Source organism: Oratosquilla oratoria, chromosome 14 (genome assembly GCF_046742065.1).
Source record: "Oratosquilla oratoria isolate Oo_2021 chromosome 14, ASM4674206v1, whole genome shotgun sequence".
Classification (NCBI taxonomy): domain Eukaryota; kingdom Metazoa; phylum Arthropoda; class Malacostraca; order Stomatopoda; family Squillidae; genus Oratosquilla; species Oratosquilla oratoria.
In genome coordinates this window covers 63,489,049-63,514,953 of record NC_134790.1, presented here as the reverse complement: position 1 = coordinate 63,514,953, position 25,905 = coordinate 63,489,049, and the positions used below count along the sequence as shown (strand labels likewise).

Here is a 25,905-nt window from a genome sequence, read left to right as displayed (position 1 = left end):
GTAAACCCAGAGGTCTGGCACTGTCTTCATATTAGCCCTAAGGTCTCTTATCAACTTGACTACTCTCCTACCCTTCCCTTCTTTATTATACAAGAATATCTGACAACTGCCAGCTGCTCCCCCCTCCTCTTCTTCTTCCTTCTCCTCTCCTTCTCTTCTTCCTCCTCCTTTTTCTTCCTCTCTTCCTCCTCTTCTCCTCCTCTTCTTTTTCCTCCTCCTTCTCCATGTCCTCCTCTTTGCCCTTCTCCTCCTCCTCCACTTCCTTGTCCTCCGCCTTGTCCTTTTCCTTGACCTCCTTTTCCACCTTTTCCTTTTCCTACGTGACATTCACATCCTCATCCTACTACATATCCTCCTCTTCTTCCTCCCCCCCTCATACTGCTCTTCTTCCTGTTGCTCCTCTTCTATATCCTCCTCCTCCTCCTTTTCCAACTTCTACTCCTACTTGTCATCTTCCTCTTCCTACTCCTTCTACACTTCCTCCTCTTTCCCCTTCTTCCTCCTCCTTCCCCTTCCTCCTCCTCCTTCCCCTTCCTCCTCCTCCTTCCCCTTCCTCCTCCTCCTTCCCCTTCCTCCTCCTTCCTCCTCCTTCCCCTTCCTCTTCCTCCTTCCCCTTCCTCTTCCTCCTTCCCCTTCCTCCTCCTCCTTACCCTTTCTTCTCCTTCCTCCTTCTTCCCTCCTCCTCCCATTTCTCCCTTCTTCTCCAACTTCCCCCTCTCTCCTCCCCCTTCCTCCTCCCCCTTCCTCCTCTTCCTTCCCCTCTTCCTTCTACCTCTGCTAGCCAATAATGCAGAAAAGAACCATAGAATTACAAAGGATTACTAAAGAGGAGCATGCCAACAGGAGACCATTTGGTCCATAACTAGGTTGGATGCAGAATTTTTTTTATAATAATGATAAATAAAAGAAAAATAAATAAAAATTATACATACATATATATACCAAGGCTTTTTCGCCCCTTACAATGGAGGTAGCCAAAAGGAAAAAGGCATAAAACCATTCCCACCCATTCCATCCCTAAATACACTCCACCCTCCCTCTTATCTTAGCACCTCCTGGATGACAGGTCATCCCTGCACCTTGTCCACTGCCCTGGGTCAGAGGCAGTGTCACAAGACACAGCACATTCACAGCAAGGCCGCTTCATTAAATCAGCGACCCCCCCCCCCTCTCTGTCTCTCCATGCATAAAAGGAGAAGATGGGGAGAAATCCCTTCAGGCTGCATCAAATTTTGCTCACACATACTACCTCACCCCCCATCCCCCCACCCATTCCACCTCATGCATCACAGCATCATCCATATACAACTATTCTCCATTCACCCCTGTCTTCTGTCGTCTCCCATCCTTCCTCAACAGACATTCCCCTCTTCCCCAAAGCCCCCTTCACCCCATCCATCCATCTCATCCTAGGATGCACCCTCATGTTCACTCCCTCCACATCTGCCTTCCATACCTCTTTTGCTAGTCTTTCTTCACTCATTCTTTCCATGTATCCAAACCATCCTAATACTCTTTCATCAACCCTACCTCCAAACTTCCTTACCACCCCTGTTCTCCGCTTTACCCCCTCATTTCTCACTCTATCCAGCCTAGTAACCCCCATCATACTTCTCAGACACCTCATCTCAAACACATTCAATCTCCTTCTCTCTTATGTCCATTTTTCTGCCCCATACAGTGCTGTTGGCACAATCACTCCTTCATACAGTCTCCTCTTAGCATCCATTCCCAAAAGTCTATTCCTCATTACACTTTTTAATCCACGAAGGCATTTACTCGCTTCTCTCAATCTACATTCTACCTTCACCTCCACTCCTCCCTTTCCTGCCACATTTGCACCCAAGTATCTAAAACTATCCACTTCCTCCAGTTGCTCTCCCTTAATGCTCACTTCCAGTCTGCTGCCACTTTCACCACTTGTACATCTCATCACCTTACTTTTACCCACATTTATCTTAAATTTTCTTCTTTCACACACTCTCCCAAATTCTGTCACCAACTTCCTCAATCCCTCCTCTGATCCTGCTACAAGCGCAGTGTCGTCAGCAAACAACAGCTCATTCACCTCCCACTTTTCTCTATTTTCTTTAACCATCTCCAATCCCTGACCCACCACCCTTGCATTTATCTCTCGCACCACCCCATCCATGTATAAGTTGAACAGCCAGGGTGACATAACACATACCTGATGAAGTCCCACCTTTACCTCGAATCACTCACTCTCTCCATTTCTAATCCTGACACATGCTCTACTACTCTCATAAAAACTCTTGACAGCTTCTAGAAGCTTTCTTCCTATCCCATATATCCACAAAACCTCCCACAGTGCCTTCCTGTCTACCCTGTCATAAGCCTTTTCCAGATCCATAAAAGCCAAAAAAAAACATCCTTACCTTCTCCTATATCTTTCTCATATATATGTCTTACCACAAAAATCTGATCTGCACAACCTCTACATGTCCTAAATCTACACTGTTCCTCACCAATTACTCCCTCTGTTCCTCTCCTAATCCTCTCAATCAAGATCCTCCCATAAGCCTTCCCAACTACACTTAAACTAATCCCTCTGAAACTACTACACTCACACTTGTCCCCTTTTCCCTTGTAAAGTGGAACTATACAGGCACTCCTCCAGTCCTCCGGCACTCTACCCTCTCTCCAGCAAACATTAAATAACCTCACCAGCCAGTCCACCATAACTGTACCTCCTTTTTTTAGACATTCTGCATGGCATCCATCCAGACCAGGTGCCTTATCTGCTGTCATCATGTTAACAACTGCTTTCACTTCATCCTCCTCCATTTTCCTCACTCATCACGGTCATTTTCTTAGCACTTCCCACTGCAACTATCTTTCCCTCCCTATCCTCCTTCACATTTGGCAACTCCCTAAAATACTCTGCCCATCTTCCCCTTACTGCCTTCTCTTCCATTATCATCTCTCCATCTACATCTTTTACCTTTTCTTCTCTACTTGATTCGTCTCCTCTTCCTCTCTTAATTTCTTTCCAAAACATCTTTTTATTACTTTCAAAATTATCTGTCATACTCATACCCCATTTCACATCTGCTCTCCTCTTTGCCTCCTTTACCTTTTGCTTTACTTCTCTTTTCTTTTCTTTGTACCTCTCATATGACTCCCTTGTCCTATTTTGTTACCAATCTGTGAAAGCTTGCTTCTTCTCTTCTACAACCGTCTTTGTTTCCTCATCCCACCATTCACTACCCTTCCTTCTATTTCCTCCCATCCTTCTTGTTCCACACACCATCTCTGCACACTTTGTGACTCCCTTGTTGAACCATCCCATTCCTCCTCCACTCCTAGCTCTACTCTATCCTTCACTCCCACTCCTCTCTCAGCTTCTTTTACTCCTCCTTTTCCTTTTCAGTTAAAGAGTTCACTCTAAGCACCTCCCTACCTTTTGTCCTTTTCCTCTTTCTCCATCTATTCTCCACTCTCAACTTACCTTCCACCAAAAAATGATCTGATATTCCCCCACTCTCTCCCCTTAGCACATGTACATCCTTAACTCTTCCTATTATACTCCTGTCTACCACTACATAGTCCATTAACGCTCTATCTACCACCCTTCTATCCACCACCCTCTCCCATGTGTACTTTTGCTTGACTTTCTTCCTAAACATTGTATTTGCTATCATCAACTCTCTAGACACATCTCCACCATCAACTCTCCACTATGATTCTTTCCTAGACCTCCACATTTCCCAACCGCTCCATCAATTGGGTTTTTTCCTACCCCAGCATTAAAGTCTCCCAAGACCACTACATTGATGTTTCTCCCTAATCCCTCTATGCACTCATTTAAATCTATCCAAAAAGCCTCCCTTCTACATTCATCTCACAACTAGGCCCATATGCACTTACAAAAAACCCACATCTCCTTTCCCAGTTTCACCTTCATCCACATTATCCTTGAAGAAACCTCCTTCCACTCCACTACACGTTTACCTATCTCTTCACTTACTGGTATAGCCACCTTTTCCCTCCCTCTCCCTCTCTTCACTCCTGAACGCCTCCCAATTACACTCCCAAACTCACACTTGCCCTTCCCTCTCAACTTAGTTTCACTCAAAGCCAACTCATCCATCTTCTCACAAACATACTACTTATCTCTTCCCTTTTACTCTCATCTGTACCACATCCATGCATATTAAAAGACCCAAACCTTAGGGTACTGGTTGTAAAATTCCTAGACCCTCTTATGCCTTTACTTTTTTTAGGAATGTCCCCTGTGGGGCTACAGGGAGAAGGATGCCTGGTCCCAATCCCCGTCCCGTTTTTCTCACCTCTTACGATCCAAGTGGAAATACTTGGTAGCAGTATTCTTTTCCCCCCACCACAGGGTAGGTGAAACAAGGAAATGAAATTCAGAGAAATTGTACAGGACAGCAACAAGGGGTTAGGGAACAGCATAACAGAGGGATAGTAGCAGTAATGAAAGTTTCATCATTTCTCTGTGAGTAGAGTCTTCCTCTACCACAGACAAAATGATGTGTGGCTCTTGTCCATAGGGGTGCCCCATATAGACCCTAAAGTATCAACTGCATGCCACTTTGCCATAACAACATGCAGCCAATACCCCAGATGGTATAGTTAGATAATAAACAAACAGGTAAATAGTAAATAATAAATTGACAGATAACAAATAATAGATAAAAATCAAGCAAATAATAATAAACAAACAAATAATAAAAAACTAATAAATAATATAAAATGGCAGTCATTATAGCATCTTGCTTAGGTGTTTATCTAAACAAATCTTAAAGCTTCGAACTGAACTACATTGCATTACCTCTGCAGGAAGTTTATTCCATTCATTAACTACATGGTTGACAAAGTTGTTTCTACCCACTTCCAAATTAAATCTATTTCCTGACAGTTTGAGACCATTATTTCTTGTTGGATTCTCATTCAGTGTGAAAATTTTGTCACTTTTGATGTCAATTCCCTTTAGAATCTTAAAGACCTGTATCAAGTCACCTCTGAGTCTACAGTTTTTTAGGGAAAACAGATTCATATGTTTTAGTCAATTTTTGTATGATTTATTTTTGATATTTGGAATCAGTTTTGTGGCTCGCCGTTTTCTAGGCCTCAATTTTTATATTCATATGACCTTCAGCATACATGTCAGAGATTTGTCAAAGTTAACAAGAAAATAAACCTATTAAATTCAATTGCAAGCACCTTCTTTGGACAACAAAAAGAAACTAGTTACTGTCTGCGGACAATTCATAAGAATCATAGTTACACTTCCACAGCATGGTTCCCAGCAATCAACAAATCAAACATAGACACTTTACAAACTATATCATCAGTACAAAATGAAGCATTGAGAATAGTTCACATTGAAAAAATACCAAGGACTTTTTCCCCTTACAAGGGAGGTAGCCAAAGTCATAGGCATAATTTCAATCCCACCAATATTATCCCCACCCACTCCACTCTCATTCACCACCCCTCCCTCCCTCCCTCCCTCTTATCTTGGCTTCTCCTGTACCTCTCACATGATTCACTCGTCCTATTTTGCAACCAATCTATAAATGTTCATTTCTTCTCTTCTACAACCTTCTTTACTTCATCATCCCACCACTCGCTACCCTTCTTTCTATTTCCTCCCATCCTCCTTGTTCCACACACCATCTTTACACACCTTGTGACTCCCTCCTTGAAACATCCCCATTCTTCCTCCACTCTTAGTTCTACTCTATCCTTCACTCCCTCCCACTCTTCTCTCAGCTTCTTCTTGTACTCCTCCTTTTCTTTCTCATTTAAGCAGAGTCCTCTAAGCACTTCCCTACCTTCTGTCCTTTTCCTCTTTCTCCATCTAGCCTCCACTCTCACCTTCCATCAAAAAATTTCTGATATTCCCCCACTCTCATCCCTAAGAACATATACATCCAAACCTCCTCCTATTATTCTCCTGGTTACCACTGTTTAGTCCATTGAGGCTCTATCTAACACCCTTCCATCCACCATCCTCACCCATGTGTGCTTATGCTTGACTTTCCTCCTATATACTGGATTTGCTATCATCAACTCTCTAGACACATCACCATCAACTCTCCACTAGATTTTTTCCTGGCAGTGGACAGGGTGCAGGGATGACCCATCATCTAGGAGGTGCTAAGATGGGAGGGAGGGTGGAGGGGTGTGGAGTGTTTTCGGGGATGGAATGGGTGGGAATGATTTTATGCCTTTTCCTTTTTGGCTACCTCCCTAGTAAGGGGGAAAAAGCCTTGGTATATGTATGTATGTATGTACTTCACACTTCCCAACCACTCTGCCTATTGGGTTGTTTCCTACCATAGCATTGAGATCTAATACCACTACATTGACATTTCTCTCTAAACCCTTTATGCACTTGTTTAAATCTATCCCAAAAAGCCTCCCCTTCCTCTACACTGTTCTCACTACCAGGCCTATATGCACTTAGAAAAACCTACATCTCCCTTCCCAGTTTCACCTTCAACCACATTAACCTCTTCACTCCGGGGCACATCGCATGTCTGGCAGCATTAGCTGCCCAACGTGCGATGTTGCGTCATAATAATCGCATTATAAAAAAAAGTCAGTGCTCAATCATTCGTTCTCTTTCACCCATGTATTTTGATAACCATAGAAAATTGATGAAGCCAGTTTAGAGAGAATGGAGATTACGTAGGTACGACTACAATAAATATAATCAAAATGCTGACGTCGGCATCATCGAGTACCCACTTGCTCCTCATGGCGCCTACGTAGGCGTCACCATATGGAAGTGGTTAACTTTGAAGAAACCTCCTTCACCCCTTCTCTCCTTCATCCTCTCCTCACTCTTAACACACCTCCCAACTACACTCCCTGCCTTTCAACTTAGTTTCAATGGCAACTCATCCATGTTTCTTCTCACAAACATACTGCCTATCTCTTCCCATTTACTCTCATCTGTACCATATCCACACACATTAAAAGAACCAAACCTTAGGGTTCTAGTTGGAAAACTCCTTCCAGACCCTCTTTTGCCTTTGCTTTTTTTAGGAATGCCCTTTAGGGTGCCCTTTAGGATGCGTAGTCCTGTCCCTGTCCCTTTTTTGTTGCCTTTTACGACTCGAATGGGAACACTTGGTGGCAGTATTGTCTCCCCTACCACAAGGTTCGGCAAAAAAGGAGATGTATATTCAGAGAAATGGTGCAGGACAGTATTAAGAGTGGGGGACAACATAATGGAGGAACAGTCACATTATAATAAAGTATCATCATTTCTCTGTTAAAAGATTTCCTCTCTCACAGACAAAATGGTGTGTGGTCAGTAGGGTCACCCAAAATAGACCCTAAAGTATGGTTTATGCTACTGAGCAGATTTTACCCTCGCAATAACATGCAGCCAATACCCCAGATGGGGTACTATCAAATAAGTTGTAGAAATAAGATGGAGTAGTTAAGTAAATACTATTGTAGAAAACTTTCTTGGTAGTCATCACTGTTCTGGAATGGAGAAAATCCAGCTACCAGGTCAGATGCAAGGTTGATTCTTCATGTAGTGCCATCATTTGACATTTATTGTCTTTCTTGGGCTATGGAAAGCTGTCCTCTGGAGTTAATGGTGCTCAAAAGTACTTCCCAAAAGAGTTGCTCTTCTTCAGAATCAGAACAAGACAGTGGACAATATAGTGGCTTATTCCAAAGGAATTTGTTCTGAACTGAGAATAAAGCATTGAGTGTCAAATTCACAAAAGAAATAGTGAAGGATCTAGTGATGCTGCACTATGGTACAAAGCTGAGCTAAGAAGTGTCTGTGCTAGACAGGCTGATATGAAGGGGAAGAAGCAGGTAACCTCAGAATTATAATTCTGAGGTTTGGTCTATAATTATAGACCAATATCCTTGACCATCATGGTAGCCAAAATGTGTGAAAAATTGTGAAAGACAGTGGACTAAATATTTGGAGGAGATTCAGAAAAAGGAAGGTTGTGTGTAATGATTTTTCTGTTTTATTCAAGAGCAGTTGATATGCTACATGAAAGAGATGGTTAGGTGGACTCATGCATTTGGATCTGAAAAAGGTGCCTCACAGAAGACGTATAAATGTTGGAAAGCACAGGAGTCAAAGGGAATATGCAGGAATATGCTTATGTAGGCATGCTTAGTGGTGGAATAAAAAGGTACCTTCTTGTGGCAGAATAGATGAAAGATTTCGTGGGAATGGGTAAAAGTAAGAAGAAACCATTGTGGAGTCATACAGTGAGAAATGAGGAAAAGGATTTAGAACTTGTGATTATGGATGATTAGCCGCCTGAAAAAACAGTAATAGAATAGTAAGATATCTATATAAGCTGTTCATAAACATAGAAGTGGCATTTCATTATATGAATGAAGGGTTAAAAAGAAAATATGAATTGAAAATTTTACTTACCTTAAATTAGAATACACAGTAGTGTGTGGTCTCTAGACAAAGAAAAGTATATGAAAAATAGAAAGAATACAAAGGGCAGCAACTAAAATTGTCTTTATCTTGGCTGACAGAATGTGTAAGGAATGATTAGATGAATTAGGATTATCCACACTGGGAAAGAGAATAGAAAGAGGTGATATGCACAGAGAAGTGTTCCTTGATATCCTTCAGGCATAAAATCTGTATGATGGATGTGTGAATTAGCTTTTGCAGAGAACAGTTCCAATCATATTCATGTGTTGCCATAGTTATAGGAGTGTTTCTGAGTGCAGATGGCCTATTGAGTATGTTTTAATGCAACCCCTCATTATTCATGAGGTTTTGTTTTGACGTGCTTGTATGTTTTCTCTTGTAGTTTTCATTATTGTACGGAACCATAACATAGAAAAATATTTTTCTTTTGAGTTGTTTGCATGATGAATTTTTCTTTCTATTATCCAAATCCTGATCTTGTAACAGATCTGAGCATGTTCAATTTTTTATATGCTTTTCCCAAGAGGTTTCTTGGTTGGGGGTGAATGTTGTGTCAATATATATTACCCCAGTATTGTAGTTTTTGTTTAGTTGAAAGGGCTGGCCATTCAATGAGAAGACAGGGTGTTTCCTGGATTTGTGGCTGTTGGGTGAGCAGTATTACTGAGGAATTTATTGGGATACTGGTATTCTGGTTTGTGTCAGCCATTTCTCTAGCTCCTATAGGTATGTTGTGTTTATTATTTTTGGTAGCTAACTTGCAGTTATGATATGCATTTATTGTTAAGTCAGTGACATATGTAAGTTTTTTTTATGTTTTGTGCTGGGTTTGGGGAGGAAAGGTCTTGTGTGGAAAGGTTGAACAGCTTTAGCAATGCTATTCTTCATTGTGGAACTTGTACATCTTCTCGGTCTTATATAAATATAGAATCTGCATTCATCACCAAGTATAATGCTTGTCAACCACGTCTTGTTATGTGTAACTGTTTCTATGATCTCTCTTGATAAATGACTCGACAGAGAATTTGTACACACATAATAGCCCCCCTTGATGTATAGACCATATTTCCTATAGAACAATTAACCCAATACCTGATGCTTTTTTTCCAGAAAAGGGTTAAAAAAAATTCCGATAGAAGAGTCGGCTCAGCTGATGTTGATGTCCGCTCAACTGATGTAGACAACGGCATGGGCTCAGCTGATGTAGACAACGGCATGGGCTCAGCTGATGTAGACAACGGCATGGGCTCAGCTGATGTATGTTCATGAACATTTTGCATATATCCGCCTGTTTACAAATACGGGCAAACCTCGTTATACAATCAGGTTGCATTCCTATTATACCAACTGTATAGCAAATGAATGTACAGCGAACAAATGTAATGCAAACATTTTTAGTAGGTTTGCACACATGATCAGCTGAATAGAACTGAGCAATCATGAAGGATTTAAGCGGAAATTTGTGATCGGCGATTACAAAGACTCTATTTGCGAAAATTGGTCGATGGAATAGTGAAAAAGGATATTGAAAGTATAAGATTATATGGGAAGAAAATCGTATAGCAAACATCACATGGGTGAAGAATTGTGTAACAAACAATTGTATAATGAGGTTTGCCTATACTGCCTTTGATGAAGGAAATTTAAGAGGCCACTTTGTGCACTACACCTTGAATTAAAACAATTTATTTGGCACCATTCAAACTTATGTTGTTCAGGGATTCTGATTCAATATATATTATTTTAGATTGGACCAACAGTGAATACCTGTTTGTGGTAGTCCTTTGAGATGGACATTGAAAGGAATCAACCTGCTGCTTGTCTTCAAATCCTGTCAACACACTCACTTCTATCGACAGGTCCAACTTCAATGGGCTGTCACTTGGTTCTAGGACCAGGTCCAAAGTCTCTATTTATCCATTTTGACTATTTTTTCTTTGTTTTATCTTGCAAGGAGAGCTGACTATGTTTATCCACCTCCTCATCCTCTTCCTCCTCCTTTTCCCTCCTCATCTTTCCCTTTTCCTCTTCTTTCCCACTTTTTTTCTTCCCCACCTCACTTCTTCTCTTCCTCTTTTCTTCCCCATCTCCTGTTCTTCCCTTTCTCCTCTTCTTCTCCTCCTCCTCTACTTCTTCCCATCATCCATTTCTTCTCCCTCCTCCTCTTCTTCTCCTCCTCTTCCTCTTTCCTGCCCATGTTCCTCCTCCTCTTTCCCCCTCTTTCTGCCTCTCGTCCTCTTCCCCAACTTCTCTTTCTCCCCTCCTCTTCCTTCTCCTCCTCTTCCTTCTCCTCTCCTCCCTCCTCCTCCTCCCTCCTCCTCCTCCTCTGTTTTCACTATGTCCCACTGCCTCCTCTTCCACCTCCTTTTCCTACCCTTCCTTCTCCTCCCTTCCCCCTCTCCTCCTTTTTCTCCCCTCCTCCTCCTTCTCTCCTCCTCCTCCTCTCCTCTCCTCCTCCTCCACCTCCTACATTTCCATCTCTTCCCTTTTCTCCTCCTCCCCCTTTCTCCTCCCCCCCTTTCTCCTCCTCCCCCATTCTCCTCCTCCCCCATTCTCCTCCTCCCCTTTCTCCCCTTCCCCTTTCTCCTCCTCCTCTTTCTCCTCTTCCCCCTTTCTCTTCCTCCCCCTTTCTCTTCATCCCTCTTTCTCTTCCTCCCTCTTACTACTTCTTTCTCCTCCTTCCTATGTGCTCCTCCAGATCCACTCCTCCTCCTTCTCCTCCTCCTACCCCCTTTTTTTCTGTCCCTAGTTGGTGATATAGAAGCAGACTCACTAAAGACCTGGTGCTGTCTAATGTTCTTCATATACATAGTGTGATGAATCACCAAGTAGACATACAAACCTGTACACTGATGATGCCAAGATAATGAATAGACCGAAAAATGAAGTGGAATAAACTGTTTCAGTGAGATGTAGATGAAGGTTTATGAAGGTAGCCTGGAGTTGAAGGTGAAGTTCAACAAAAGAAAATGCAAAATTTTAATTGGGTGAAAGCAAGGAGTGACCATCATGGAGATATACAAAGGGGAGATGACATAATTATTAATGCAAAAGAGGAATGGAGTCTGGGAGTCTTGGTTATGGATATTGTGTTGCTGGAAAAACACATTACAAGTAGTAGAATAACTGGAGACTTATAAATTGCTAATGAATGTAAGAGTTTAAGAGTGGCTTGTCATTATATTGATGGTGCTACCATGTTGATGGTGAAATGCCATGCTACTCCCAACCTCTACAAGGAGGTGTGGCCTCTAGGAGATGGTACCTGGTCTATAGATTGGGTCTAAAATCTCACTTTTTCCCTACCAATATCTTCAGCTCTCTCCCGTCCTTTACTACTGTTGCTTTTTTTTTTTTTTTTTTCTGCTGCTTCTTCTTTTACTTCTTCTTTTACTTCTTCTACTTCTACTTCTTCTTCTTCTACTTCTACTTCTTCTTCCACATAAGAAGGTCAGTTCCCTGGCATCTGTCATTCCACGTCTATTAGTCAATGACATGGAAACCAACTCAGGCCTATACAGATGCCCAATGTGCACAAAACCAGTAGATTAAAAACACACATGCCACTTCTGGTTCCACCTTTCTTGCACTACATTCTCCAACACAAACCAGTACACAAAGAATTGGAATTGCAGGTGTCAAACAAAATATACACCCAAGACCACATTCAAACAAAAACATATTCTAAATATGATACAGAGAGATATTAATGTAATCACAAATAAACACATGAACATTCACATTGCAGTCATCCAAGAAACAAAACTAACACCACAGTCTACATTTCCCACCTTCATTGATTACATCATATTAAGAGAAGACAACATGCAACACAAAGGTAGACTCATAACACCAATACAGAACAGTATACCCTTCTCCAACAAAATAAAATGCTGAACAAACCCTCAGACACCACAACAGAAATAGTTTCAATCCAGACATAACTTACACCACATATTTACACTCCACCCACTGCATCAACCCCTATGGCAATATCCTGCAACTCCAACCAGACAGCTCACTAACAATCCACACACTGGAAAGTGATCTGAATGCACATCACCCAATTCGGCTTAACATATAAACAGCAGACCAAAGAGGACTCAAAATTCTAAAAAACTCCCCAACTTAATCATAAGTAACTCCAGCAATATCACCATTAGATAACCCCTCTAACAGAAGCAATATACAGCATTCCCTGAATTTACAGTGTGTTCACTATCCCTACAAACACAAACAATATGGGAAACCATACTTCCATTCCAACTTCTACCCAATAAAGATCACCATAGATTTGGAGGAGAAAATGCAACTCACAACCAAGAGAACATTCATAAATGATAAAAAAGCAAATTGGCAAGAAAATATAGAATAAAGAAAAAAAAAACTATGACCTTTGATGTTGACCAGTTCCTGTCCCTAGAGATGAAATTGCAGAGCCATCCAGAAGACAATCAAAAAACTTTTTCCCTGAGGCTCCAAGAAAAAATTCAACCCCAACTGCACACAAGAGATAGCCATCCTTAAAAAAAAATCAAACAGAACAAAAAAAGGATAACTACAGCAGTTGAATAATAACATCACCAAACTGATAAATAACAGACAGAAAGAAAACTAAGAAAAACAAATAGATTAAGTAGATGGGAAATCAAATAAGAAAATGTGGAGAAGAGGTAAAAAGAAGAAGAAGAATAAAATAAATAAAATAAAAATGAATATATAATTATAATATATACAAAGAAGTCAAAAAAGTCGATTCAGAAAGGGACCTGGGAGTAATCATCTCAAGTGACTTGACACCTGATAAACATGTCAATAAATTATTTGGAGAGACTTATAACTTATTGAGATCAATGAAAGTGGCCTTCGACTACATAGATGAGGAGATGGTTAAAAAAAATAGTTTTTACACTGATAAGACCTAAACTAGAATATGCTGCAACACTATGGGCACCTAGCACAAAGAAGAACATAAGAAAGTTAGAAAGAATGCAAAGAGCAGCAATAAAGATGGTGCCTACACTGACAAACCTGACATACAAACAAAGATTGGAAAAATTACATCTGTCATCACTGGAACAGAGAAGAGAAATAAGTGATTTGTTGACCATTTTCAGAATTATGAAAAGGATGGAAATTCTCGACAGAGACAACTTATTAAAGTGGGACAGAAGAGAAACAAGATAACACAAAAAAAAACTAAAGAAAGACAGCTACAGAAGAGACCTGAAAAAGAATAGAGTCCCACATAGAGTGATTGATGTCTGGAACAAACTGAACAGAGTAATAGTGAATGCCAAATTAGACATGATTTTAAGAATAAACTGGATGTGGAGAGATACGAAAATGGGTCACTATGAGCATAGCTCTCGTCCCTTAAAATACAACTACGTAAATACATTTAAAACTGTTCCTCTCGTACGTTCCATGTTTCTACCCCATATGGTGCTGTTGGCACAATCACCTATCAAGAAATTATAAAATTGGTGAAGAAGCCAAAAAAGTGAACTTAGAAAGAGACCTTGGAGTGATAATCAGCAAAGCCATGTCACTGGACAAACATATCAATAAAATAGTCAGAGAAACCTTCAACCTATTAGGGTCAATGAAAGTGACATTTGACTACGTGGATGAGGAAATTATTAAAAAATTATTAGTTACACTAATAAGACCAAAACTGGAGTACACAGCAACACTATGAACACCCAGTACTAAAAAGAATATAAAGAAATTAGAAAGAATACAAAGAGCAATGACAAAGTTGGCCCCAACTCTCTCCATATTAACATATGAACAAAGATGGTCCAAATTGGAACTACCAAGTCTGGAACAAAGAGAAAGAGGAGATCTACTGACTATAGAATCATGAATGGAATGAAAATCCTAGATATAAATTATTTATTAAAATGGGACACCCACTCCCCCTCATGCATCACAGCATTATCCATACACAACCATTCTCCATTCACTCCTATCTTCTGTCCTCTCCTGTCCTTCCTCAACAGTTCTTCCCCTTTTTCCCAATGCCCCTTTTACCCCATCCATCCATCTCATCCCAGGTCACCCCCTCATGTTCACTCCTTCCACCTCTGCCTTCCACACCTCATTTACTAATCTTTCTTCACTCATTCCATGTGTCCAAACCATCCCAATACTCTTTCATCAACCCTACCTCCCAACTCCCCTTTTCACCCCCGTTCTCCTCCTCACCTCATTTCTCACTCTATCCAGCTTAGTAACGCCTATTATACTTCTCAGACACCTCATCTCAAACACATTCAAACTCCTCCTCTCTTCCTCTCTTATGTTTCATGTTTCTGCCCTACACAGTGCTGTTGGCACAATAACCCTTTCGTACAGTCTCCTCTTAGCATCCATTCCCAAATGTATATTTCTCATTACACTTTTTAATCCCCCAAGGCATTTACTCACTTCTCAATCTACATTCTACCTCCACCCCCACTCCTCCCTTTCCTGCCACATTCGCACCCAAGTATCTAAAACTATCCACTTCCTCCAGTCTCTCTTCTTTAATACTCACTTCCAGTCTGCTGCCACTTTCTCCCCATGTACATTTCATCATCTTACTTTCACCCACATTTATCTTCAACTTCCTTCTTTCACACAACTTCCCAAACTCAGTCACTAACTTCCACAATCCCTCCTCAGATCCTGCAACAAGCACAGTGTTGTCAGCAAACAACTGGTTTATCTCCCACTTTTCTCCATTTTCTTTAACCATCTCCAATCCCTGACCCATTACTCTTGCATTTACCTCTCACACCACCCCATCCATGTATAAATTGAACAGCCAAGGTGACATAACACATCCCTGACGAAGTCCCACCTTTACCTCAAACCACTCACTCTCCCCATTTCTAATCCTAACATATGCTCTACTACTCTCATAAAAACTCTTGACTACTCTTAACAGCTTTCCTCCAATCCCATATATCTGCAATACCTCCCATAGTGCCCTCCTGTCTACCCTGTCATAAGCCTTTTCCAAATCCATAAAAGCCCATAAAACATCCTTGCCTTTTCCTATAGCTTTATCACATATCTGTCTTACCACTAAAATCTGATCTATGCAACCAATTCCTGTCCAAAACCCACACTGTTCCTCACCAATTACTCCCTCTGTTCCCCTCCAAATCCTCTTAATCAAGACCCTCCCATAAGCGTTCCCAACTACATTTAACAAGCTGATCCCTCTGAAACTACTACACTCACACTTGTCCCCTTTTCCCGTGTAAAGTGGAACTATACAGGCACTCCTCCAGTCCTCTGGCATTCTACCCTCTCTTAAACAATAATTAACCTCACCAGCCAGTCCACCATCACTGTACCTCCTTTTTTCAGACATTCTACATGACATCCATCCAACCCAGGTGCCTTACCTGCTCTCATCATCTTAACAACTGCCTTCACTTCATCTTTCCTTATTTCTCCTCCATTTTCCTCACTTATCACAGTCATTTCCTTAGTGCTTTCCACTGCAACTACCTTTCCCTCCCTATCCTCCTCCATATTTAGCAACTCCCTAAAATTGCCCATCTTCCTCTTACTGCCTTTTCATCTATTGTCATCTCTCCATCTGCACCTTTTACCTTTTCTTCTCTATTTGATTTGCCACCTCTTTCTCTCTTAATTTCTTTCCAAAACATCTTTTTATTACTTTCATACTCTTACCTCATTTCACATCTGCTCTCCTCTTTGCCTCCTTTATCATGCTTTACTTCTCTTTTTGTTGTACCTCTCATATGATTCCCTCGTCCTATTTTGTAACCAATCTATGAAAGCTTGCTTCTTCTCTTCTACAACCTTCTTTACTTCCTCATTCCACCACTCACTACCCTTCCCTCTGTTTCCTCCCGTCCTCCTTGTTCCACACACCATCTTTGCACACCTTGTGACTCCCTCCTTGAACTATTCCCATTCCTCCTCTACACCTATTTCAGCTCTATCCTTCACTCCCTCCCACTCCTCACTCAGCTTCTTCTTGTACTCCTTTTCTTTCTCATTTAAGCAGTTCACTCTAAGCTCCTCTCTATCTTTTGTCTTTTTCCTCTTTCTCCATCTCTCCTCCACTCTCAACTTACCTTCCACCAAAAAATTGTCTAATATTCCCCCACTCTCTCCCCTTAGAATATGTACATCCTTTAATCTTCCTACTGTACTCCTGGTTACCACTATATAGTCCATTAACACTCTATGTACTACACTTCCATCCATCACTCTCTCCCATATGTACTTATGCTTGACTTTCTTCCTAAGCACTGTATATGCTATCATCAACTCTTGAGACACATCTCCACCATCAACTCTCCACTACAATTTTTTCCTGGAACTCCACACTTACCAACCACTCCATCTATTAGTTCATTTCGTACACTAGCATTAAGGTCTCCCAATACCACTATATTGACATTTCTCCCTAATCCCTCTATGCACTCATTTAAATCCATCCAAAAGTCTTCCTTTCTTCTACATTCTTCTCACTACTAGGTCCATATGCACTTACAAAATCCCACATCTCCCCTCCCAGTTTCACCTTCATCATTAACCTTGAAGAAACCTCCTTCCACTCCACTACACATTTACCTATTTCTTCACTTACTAGTACAGCCACCCCTTCTCTCCCTCATCCTCTCTTCACTCCTGAGAACCTCCCAACTACACTCCCAAACTCACACTCGCCCCTCCCTCTCAACTTAGTTTCACTCAGTGCCAACACACCCATTTTCTCACAAATATACTGCCTATCTCTTCCCTTTTACTTTCATCTGTACCACATCCACACACATTAAAAGACCACCTTAGGGTACTGATTGGAAAAATCCTAGACCCTCTTATGACTTTACTTTTTTTGGGAATGTCCCCTTTGGGGCATGAGGGAGAAGGATACGTAGTCCTAATCCCCATCCCATTTTTTTGCTTCTAATGACTCAAGTGGGAAGACTTGGTGGCAGTAATTAATGTAATAATAGTAATAATGATAATCATACATATATTCATATACTAATGGCATTTTCCCCCTTACAAGGAAGGTAGCCATTTCATCCCCCACATACTCCACTCCCATTCACCACCCCTCCCTCTTTTCTTGGCTCCACCTGGATGATGGGTCATCCCTGCATTTCACCCACTGCCCTAGATCAGAAGCACTGCAGCAAGACACAGCACATCCACAGCAAGGTTGCTTCACTTAATTGGTGACCCCCCTTCATCCCCTCATGCAGAAGAAGAGAAGATGGGGAGAAATCCCTTCAGGCTGTGTCAAAATATCATTCACACATACTTCCTCACCACCCACACCTCCTTTACAATCTTTCTTCACTCATTCTCTCCATATGCCCAAACCATCCCAAAGCTCGTTCATCAGTCCTATCTCCTAACTCCCTTTCCACCCCTACTATCCTCCTCACTTCCTCGTTTCTCACTCTATCCAGCCTAGTAACCTCTATCATACTTCTTAGGCATTTCATCTCAAACACATTTAAACTCTTCCTCTCTGATATTCCAAGTTTCTGCCTCATACAGTGCTGTCAGCACAATCACCCCTTCATGCAATCTCCTCTTAGCATCCATCCCCAAATGTCTATTTCTTATTACACTTTTTAATCACCCAAAGCATTTACTTGCTTCTCTCAAACTACATTCTACCTCCACTCCTCCCTTTCCTGCCATGTTGATACCCAAGTATCTAAAGCTATCCCACTTCCTCCAGCCTCTCTCCCATACTTGCTTCCAATTTGCTGCCATATTCTTCCCTTGTACATCTCATCACTTTACATTTACTCACATTTATCTTCAACTTCCTTCTTTTGCATACCTTCCCAAACTCTGTCACTAACTTCCTTAATCCTCTGATCCTGCTACAAATGCAGTGTTGTCAGCAAACAACAACTGGCTTATCTCCCACTTTTCTCTATTTTCTTTAACCATCTCCAATCCCTGGCCTATAACCCTTGCTTTTACCTCTCACACCACCCCATCCATAAATTGAACAGCCAAGGCGACATAACACATTCCTGATAAAGTCCCACCTTTATCTCGAACCACTCACTCTCTCCATTTCTAAATCTAACACAGGCTCTACTACTCTCATAAAAACTATTGACTGTTCTATATATCTGCAATACCTCCCACAGTGCCTTCCTGTCTACCCTATCACAAGCCTTTTCCAAATCCATAGATGCCCAAAAAACATCCTTACCTTTTCCTAAAGTTTTCTCACATATCTGCCGTATCACAAAAATCTGATTCATGCAACCCCTAGCTTTCTTAAACCCACACTGTTCCTCACCAATTACTTCCTCTGTTCCTCTCCTAATCCTCTCAATTAAAACCCTCCCATAAGCCTTCCCAACTGCACTCAACAAAATGATCTCTCTGAAACTACTACACTCACACTTGCCCCCATTTCCCTTGTAAAGCAAAAATACTCAAGCACTCCTCCAGTCCTCTGGCACTCTACCCTCTTTTAGACAAACATTAAACAACTTCACCAGCCAGTCCATCATTACTGTACCTCCCTTTTTTAGACACTGCATGACACCCATCCAACCCATCATTTTAATAACTGCTTTTACCTCGTCTTTTCTTATTTCTCCTCCATTTTCCTCATTCATCAGTCATTTTCTTAACACTTTCCACTGCAACTACCTTTCTCTCCCTATCCTTCTTCACATTTAGCAACTCCCAAAAATACTCTGCCCATCTTCCTCTTACTGCAGTTTCTTCCATTATCATCTCTTCATCTGCACATTATACCATTTCTCTACTTGATTCACCCCCTCTTTCTCTCATAGTTTCCTTCAAAAACATCTTTTTATTGCTTTCAAAAATTTGTCTCGCTCTTACCCAATTTCACATCTGGAGTAATGATGATAATAATAATAATAAGAATAATAATAGTAATGATAATGATAATTATAATAAAAAGGATAATAATAATACATACATACATACATATACCAAGGCTTTTTCCCCCTTCCAAGGGAGGTAGCCAAAAAGGGAAAGGCACAAAAACACTCCCACCCATTTCATCCCTAAATACACTCCACACCCCTCCCACCCTTCCTCTCATCTGAGCACCTCCTGGATGACGGGTCATCCCTGCACCCTGCCCACCGCCCTGGGTCAGAAGCAGTGTCGCAAGACACAGTACATCCACAGCGAGACCGCTTCATTTAATCGGCGACCCCCCCTCTCCGTCCCCCTTTGCATATAAGGCGAGGACGGGGAGAAATCCCTTCGGGCTGCTTCAAAAATTACTCACACATACTACCCCACCCCCCACTTCCCCGCCCATTCCTCCTCATGCAGTCACAACATCATCCATATACAACCATTCTCCACTCACCTCTGTCTTCCGTCCTCTCCCTTCCTTCCTCAACAGACATTCCCCTCTTCCCCAAAGCCCCCTTCACCCCATCCATCCACCTCATCCTAGGACGTCCCCTCATGTTCACTCCCTCCACATCTGCCTTCCATACCTCTTTTACTAGTCTTTCTTCACTCATTCTTTCCATGTGTCCAAACCATCCTAATATTCTTTCATCGACCCTATCTCCCAAATCCTTTTTCACCCCTGTTCTCCTCCTCACCTCCTCATTTCTCACCCTATCTAGCCTAGTAACCCCCACCATACTTCTCAATAATAAAAAGGATAATAATAATAATAAAGAGGGTAATAATAATACCCCCCCATTGTAGTAATAATAATAATAATAATAATAATAATAATAATAATGATACCCCCACACACCAATGAAACAATTGGAATGACCCACAGGAAAATACCATCACCAAAACAGCAATGTGACACAATCAGCAAACACTTCGAATACTTCTCCAAAACAATTTACAAGCTCACAACTACAGAAAATAGATACTAAAAGAAATACAAAAAATCAGATATAGATGCCACCCCTCCTTTCACCAGAAAAGATGTAGAAGGCTGTGACAAGATCTCACATATCCACCTAATACATGTTGGCTCTTAACAGATATTTTCAACTACTCTTGGTTACACAATTAAATTGTAGCCATCTGGAAAAAAAAATCATAGTACCCTTACTAAAACAAAACAAGCCTCCAGAAATCCCTGCACCATACAGACCAGTCTCAATACTATCCACCATATCCAAGCTGATGAAAAAATTAGTAACAGGAAGAATTGCAACCGAAGTACCCATATCCCCTAACCATTTAGGATTCAGAGAGGGTCACTCCACCAGCACATTGCTCACAAACATCTCCCAACATATGCTGGAAGAATTCAACTAGAAAGCTCCACCAGAAAGAATAGTTATGATAGCTATTGACAAAAATAAAGCACTTGACATAGTCCCTAGACACATGCTACCAAAATAGATCACAGAGACTGATATTCACAACATTGATAAGAAATAGCTAACTTGTTAGCAAGGAAACAGTGCATAGTAACCCAAAACCACCAAATCTCTGGGAGAAAAAGACTATATAACAGTGTCCCTCAAGGAGCAATACTCTCACCAGTGCAATTCAGTCTCTTCATAAGAGCCTTCCTAGCCCCTGATCCAGAACTTAACAGTAGAGCACTTACATACACAGATGATCTATCATAATTCACATAAAGACTATAAAACAGCAGCTGAGAACACCCAAGTCTTTTGAGGCAAACTACCACCAGTTCCACACAATACATCCACACACAAAAAAACATGCACACCTAGATCACCAAACAAGCTCCTCAAGAAATACCACCAGACTCGATACTCCACCAACAACCCCAAGACATAAGTCCCACAGAAAAAAACCCTATCAAGAGAAGTAGAAAACATATCGGCCTGCTTGTAATCCGGACACACCCAACATTAAAATGGTATCCACACAGAATCAAACTGCTATAGATGCAACCAAGATCACTTTCCATCAACTTCAACTGTATTTCCTTCATCTTTTCTTATAAAGAGACCTGACAGCTGGGGGTGGCTTCCCTCCTCTTACTACTATAATCTGATGAACGAAACAGCCCCACAATGATAGAGCACAGATGACAATCCAGTTTCTCTTCTAAGAGAAGTCTTGAAGAGTGGCCAAGAACCCTAGCCACCTTGTGACTGTGAGTTTCCAGTCATCACATGGTTAAAATAGATATGATGAAAAAATTATTGAAAAATTTATTTGTCCCAGATTGGAATATATAGTGGTTGTATTTCCATCACAGAAAAAAAAAATAGAAATAAGAAGAATAGAAACTACAAAAGGTGGTAATTAGAATATCCCTAGCATGGCTGACAAAACATGAGGAGAATTTATATATATTTGGACTGCCCGCACTTAAAAAGATCCTTCATTCTGTTGCCCTAGATCTCTCTTTGAGGAGCTCTACAGCTCCCAGGTAACTGGCAATGGACACTGGATTGGCCCACAGGTCACTTAAAGAAGAGGTACTATTTGATGAATGGTTTTGACAGATGAGAGAGTGGGTGGAGGAAGAATAAGCGAAGATGGGCTGGAACTTTTTATTGCTTATACGTTCCGACCGACTCGGTCTTCTTCAGCTTACTGAAGAAGACCGAGTTGGTCGAAACGTATAAACAATAAAAAGTTCCAGCCCATCTTCGCTTATTCTTCCTCCACCCACTCTCTCAAGAGGTACTATGTTGTTGTCTAGGGCAGAGCAGGACATTGTAGGATGCAGTATTTTGAGTCTATAGTGATTGCATCTGGGACAATTTGATTCTTTGGTCAGTCGTGTTCTGTGTTGGCACTGTTTCAATACTGGGTGGTGGCCTGAACACAGTTCTGCTAGTATGGCTCTTGCTTGTCATAGGAAGGATTTTCCACTGCAGGAGTCAGAGTATGGAGTTTGGGAGTTGGTCTTAGAGTGCATGTTTTATGATTTGTGTGTGTTTTTGTACAGATATGTTGTGAGGTGGAAGTGGTTGTTGTAGATGTTTGAGTATTATGATGCTGTAATTTGTTACATTCAATGATTTATGCCTTTGTCATGTGATAGGGGGCATGGGGGGATTGAGGGCTCTTGCATAGATCTATGTAGCATTGTCATTTGATGCTTAGTAGGGAGGGTTGTGATTTCCATGTATACATGTTCTATTGTGATGGTTGTAGTGCATTCAGCTATTGCTCATGATACTGTGTTTAGTGTAGTTTGTAGGATGTCTTTGTTTTCTTGATTGTAGGGAACCATGATATAAAGACATAGTCAAGTGTAGTTCATATGAACTCTTTTTATACCATGATTAGTGTTTATTTCTGTTGAGCAAAACTTGTGCTTACTAACTAATCTGTGTATGTTTATTTTCTTGTTAGTTTTCACTATTAAGTCCTTGATGTGCGGGCTCAAAGATGTGTATCATAAGTGAGGCCTATGATTTTGGGTTTTATGTCTTGTGGAAGAAGTTGGCCATTCAATTGGACTATCTGAATGTTTCTTTTATTCATTGATTGTCTGGTGTGAGTAATCTCACAAATGATTTCAGAGGAGAGGCTGCTGTTGTGTTTTGTCCCAATATTTTTTTTAGTTTGTCTAGGTATATGTGGGTGTTTTCTGGCTGCTGTTTTGAGTCGCTGTATTTACCTAGTTGTATTATACGGGAAGGGAGCTATGCTCATGGTGACCCGTCTTTGTATCTTTCAGCATCAAGTTTGTTCTTAAAATTGTGAATAGTATTTGCACACACTGTTTTTTCATCTAAGTTATTCCATGTATCCAGCATTCTGTGTGGGAAGCTATTCTTTTTCCTATCTCTTCTATAGCTGTCTTTTTTGAGTTTCTTTTCATGACCTCTTGATTTTCCATTGTCATTTTTTAGTAAATCTTTTCTGTCAAGGACTTCCATTCCTTTCATGATTCTATATAAAGTCAGCAGATAACCTCTTTCTCTTCTTTGCTCTCGTGTTGGTAGTTTTAGCTTCGATAATCTTTGTTCGTATATCAATTTGGAAAGAGCTGGTGCCAACTTTGTTGTTGCTCTCTGTATTCTTTCTAGTTTCCTTATATTCTTTTTAGTACTGGGTGTCCATAGTGTCGCTGCATATTCCAGTTTTGGTCTAATCAATGTGACTAATATTTGTGGTGAACTATAATTGTTAAGTCATATGCTCATGAGAGGGTTGAATTTATGCTCAGAATTTAGACTAGGGAGGTCACACGTGAAAAAATTGTATAGTGTAGGTGATTGTATTGCTACTTGGGGACTCCATCATGCAATTTTTTGGTCTCAGATAGTGGGTTGATCTGCTCTGGGCTCCAGCTAACAAATTGGTTTGCCCTTGCTTGAAATTGTTGTGGATGACAGTCTCTATGATATTTTTTAATGAAAATGTCTACAGACTGTATCAAATGCCTTATCTATGTCTATTGCCACCAGTACTATTCTCTCTGATGGTTTTTTCTTGTTAAATCCCCTTAGTAATTGTTGAATGATATTTGAGAGGTGCATACTAGCGAGTGACCCTTTTTGAACAGGTGTTGATTCGGGGAGGTGGGCATTTGTGACCTGATCCAACATCCTGAATGTATAGGACAAAGGTAATATCTTCAGCTTCAGCTACACCTCCTGGTGGAGGTTCCTTACCTTCATCATACATCAGTACCCACAGAAAGAGAAAAGGGAAAGAGGTGATATCATAGCTATCTTTAGAATGTTGAAAGGAATGGAAAAAACAGACTATGAAGAGAATGATAATAATAAAGAAGACTGGATGCTTGAAAGATGTTAAGGACCATTGCTTTCTGGATAAATACATTAATATGTGGAACAAATTAGAAGAAACAATCCAGGTAGATAACATATATGAATTTAAAGCAAAGTTTGATAAATGGAGATGCAGAGACAGGTCCCAACGAGTATAGCTCTAGTCCTGAATAATGGAGTTAGGTAAATATACAAATGCTACAAAGGTAATAGGATAACAGCCCAATATTCCTCCCGAGAGAGATCTATGAGTGGGCCTAAAGATTGTTGCTTGCTGCTGTGGAACTATGGACCTCCAGCCAATGAAGCTTGAGGTAACAATTATTATAATTATTTCAGGGTTGAATTAGTATTGTTTTTTAGAATATTGCTACTTTGTCACTTTGGTTATTTGAGTAGATAAGAGGCACTTTAATTTCTTATTTTCCTCTCCTACATTTTTGTTAACATGGATTTAGTATGTGCAGGCTGACCCTGAAAATTTATACTAATTGATTTTCCACCTTGCACAAATTATTTACATGCATGGATTAACAAAACAAAATGCTTTTTCACTATGTTTAGCTAACATTTTCTCAATAATGAATTTTATAATTCTGTAGAAAGAAGAAAGCACTTGTAAGTATATATAGTAAAAAATGTGTTAACTGGCCTTCTGGCCTTCAGTATACTCAAAACATTGGGACAAATCTGGTAAAAAAAATGTCCATATATCAAAAGACCCTTTCCACTTTATGAAGGGAATGACCTAACCAACCCATCCCTTACCCATCCCTCATCCAAAGAACACTCATTTGTTGTCTCTTTATCTTAGCTTCCCATGGTTGGAAGGTCATCCTTGTCCCCTGCCCACTGCTTGGGTGAGAAGTAACACAACAAGACACAGCATCAAGATAGCACAGACCAAGAACCAAAGATAGTTTACCTCTAGTGTTTCATTACATGACATTTCTTCCTCCCTTACCCACTAATGAAAATACAGAAGAGAAGAAATCCCTTCAGGCTGCTTAATAAACAAATATCCATTACACCTATCCCCTGCCTTTTCCCTTCCTAGCTCAAAAAACATTCCCCTTTTAGTCAGATCCCCTTGTGCAAAAGTGGAATGTCTGTTGAGCAAGGGAAAAAAGCCTTTGGTGTATATGTACAGTGGCCGCGAAAAGTTTGGGCGCAAAATTATAGGCGCCCCAACTTTCCCCTAAACTCAAAACATGTGAAAAATACAACTTTCCACCCAAACTTTTCGCTATTTTTCAATGCTAGCGTTTGTACCCGTATTTAGCCGAGACAATACACACTATTTGGCAACTCTGTTTAGGCACACTCGATGTCACATGGAGTCACTTTCTAAACATCTCTCACAGAGAGTAGTCTTTTTTTTTGCGGTGGTCTCTGTTTTTGTGCCTTGATATCTCCGTAATGGGAAGTGGTAAAGAGCTGGAAAGAGACACAGTTGTTACAATCATAACCCTCTATAAGGAGGGTTATAAGTGTAAAGATATTGCTACTCGTGTGGGAATTGGAGTGCGTCAAGTGCAAAAGTGGACCAAGAAATTTCGAGACGAAGGAAGTGACATCATTCCTACTCAAAAGCATCGCTCTGGTCGGCCAAGGAAGATATCAAATCGTACTTCTACGGTTCTAACTGCCTCCTAATAACCGTAGGAGGCAGTTAGAACCGTAGAAGTACGATTTGATATCTTCCTTGGCCGACCAGAGCGATGCTTTTGAGTAGGAATGATGTCACTTCCTTCGTCTCGAAAT

At 40.8% G+C, this 25,905-nt stretch overlaps 1 protein-coding gene across 5 annotated transcripts in view; it reads left to right on the top strand.

The window, feature by feature from the left end:
* The window catches only part of LOC143032899 (RUN and FYVE domain-containing protein 2-like), a 199,990-nt gene that overhangs the window by 84,044 nt on the left and 90,041 nt on the right, over window positions 1-25,905 (top strand). For 4 of the 5 annotated variants that reach the window (XM_076198133.1, XM_076198130.1, XM_076198128.1 and 1 more), the window contains one exon: window positions 9,539-9,685. The exons of the other annotated variant lie outside the window; for it this stretch is intronic. In XM_076198133.1, coding sequence (XP_076054248.1) covers window positions 9,539-9,685 — 147 coding nt within the window. The remainder of the gene's footprint in view (window positions 1-9,538; window positions 9,686-25,905) is intronic. 5 annotated transcript variants of the gene reach the window in all.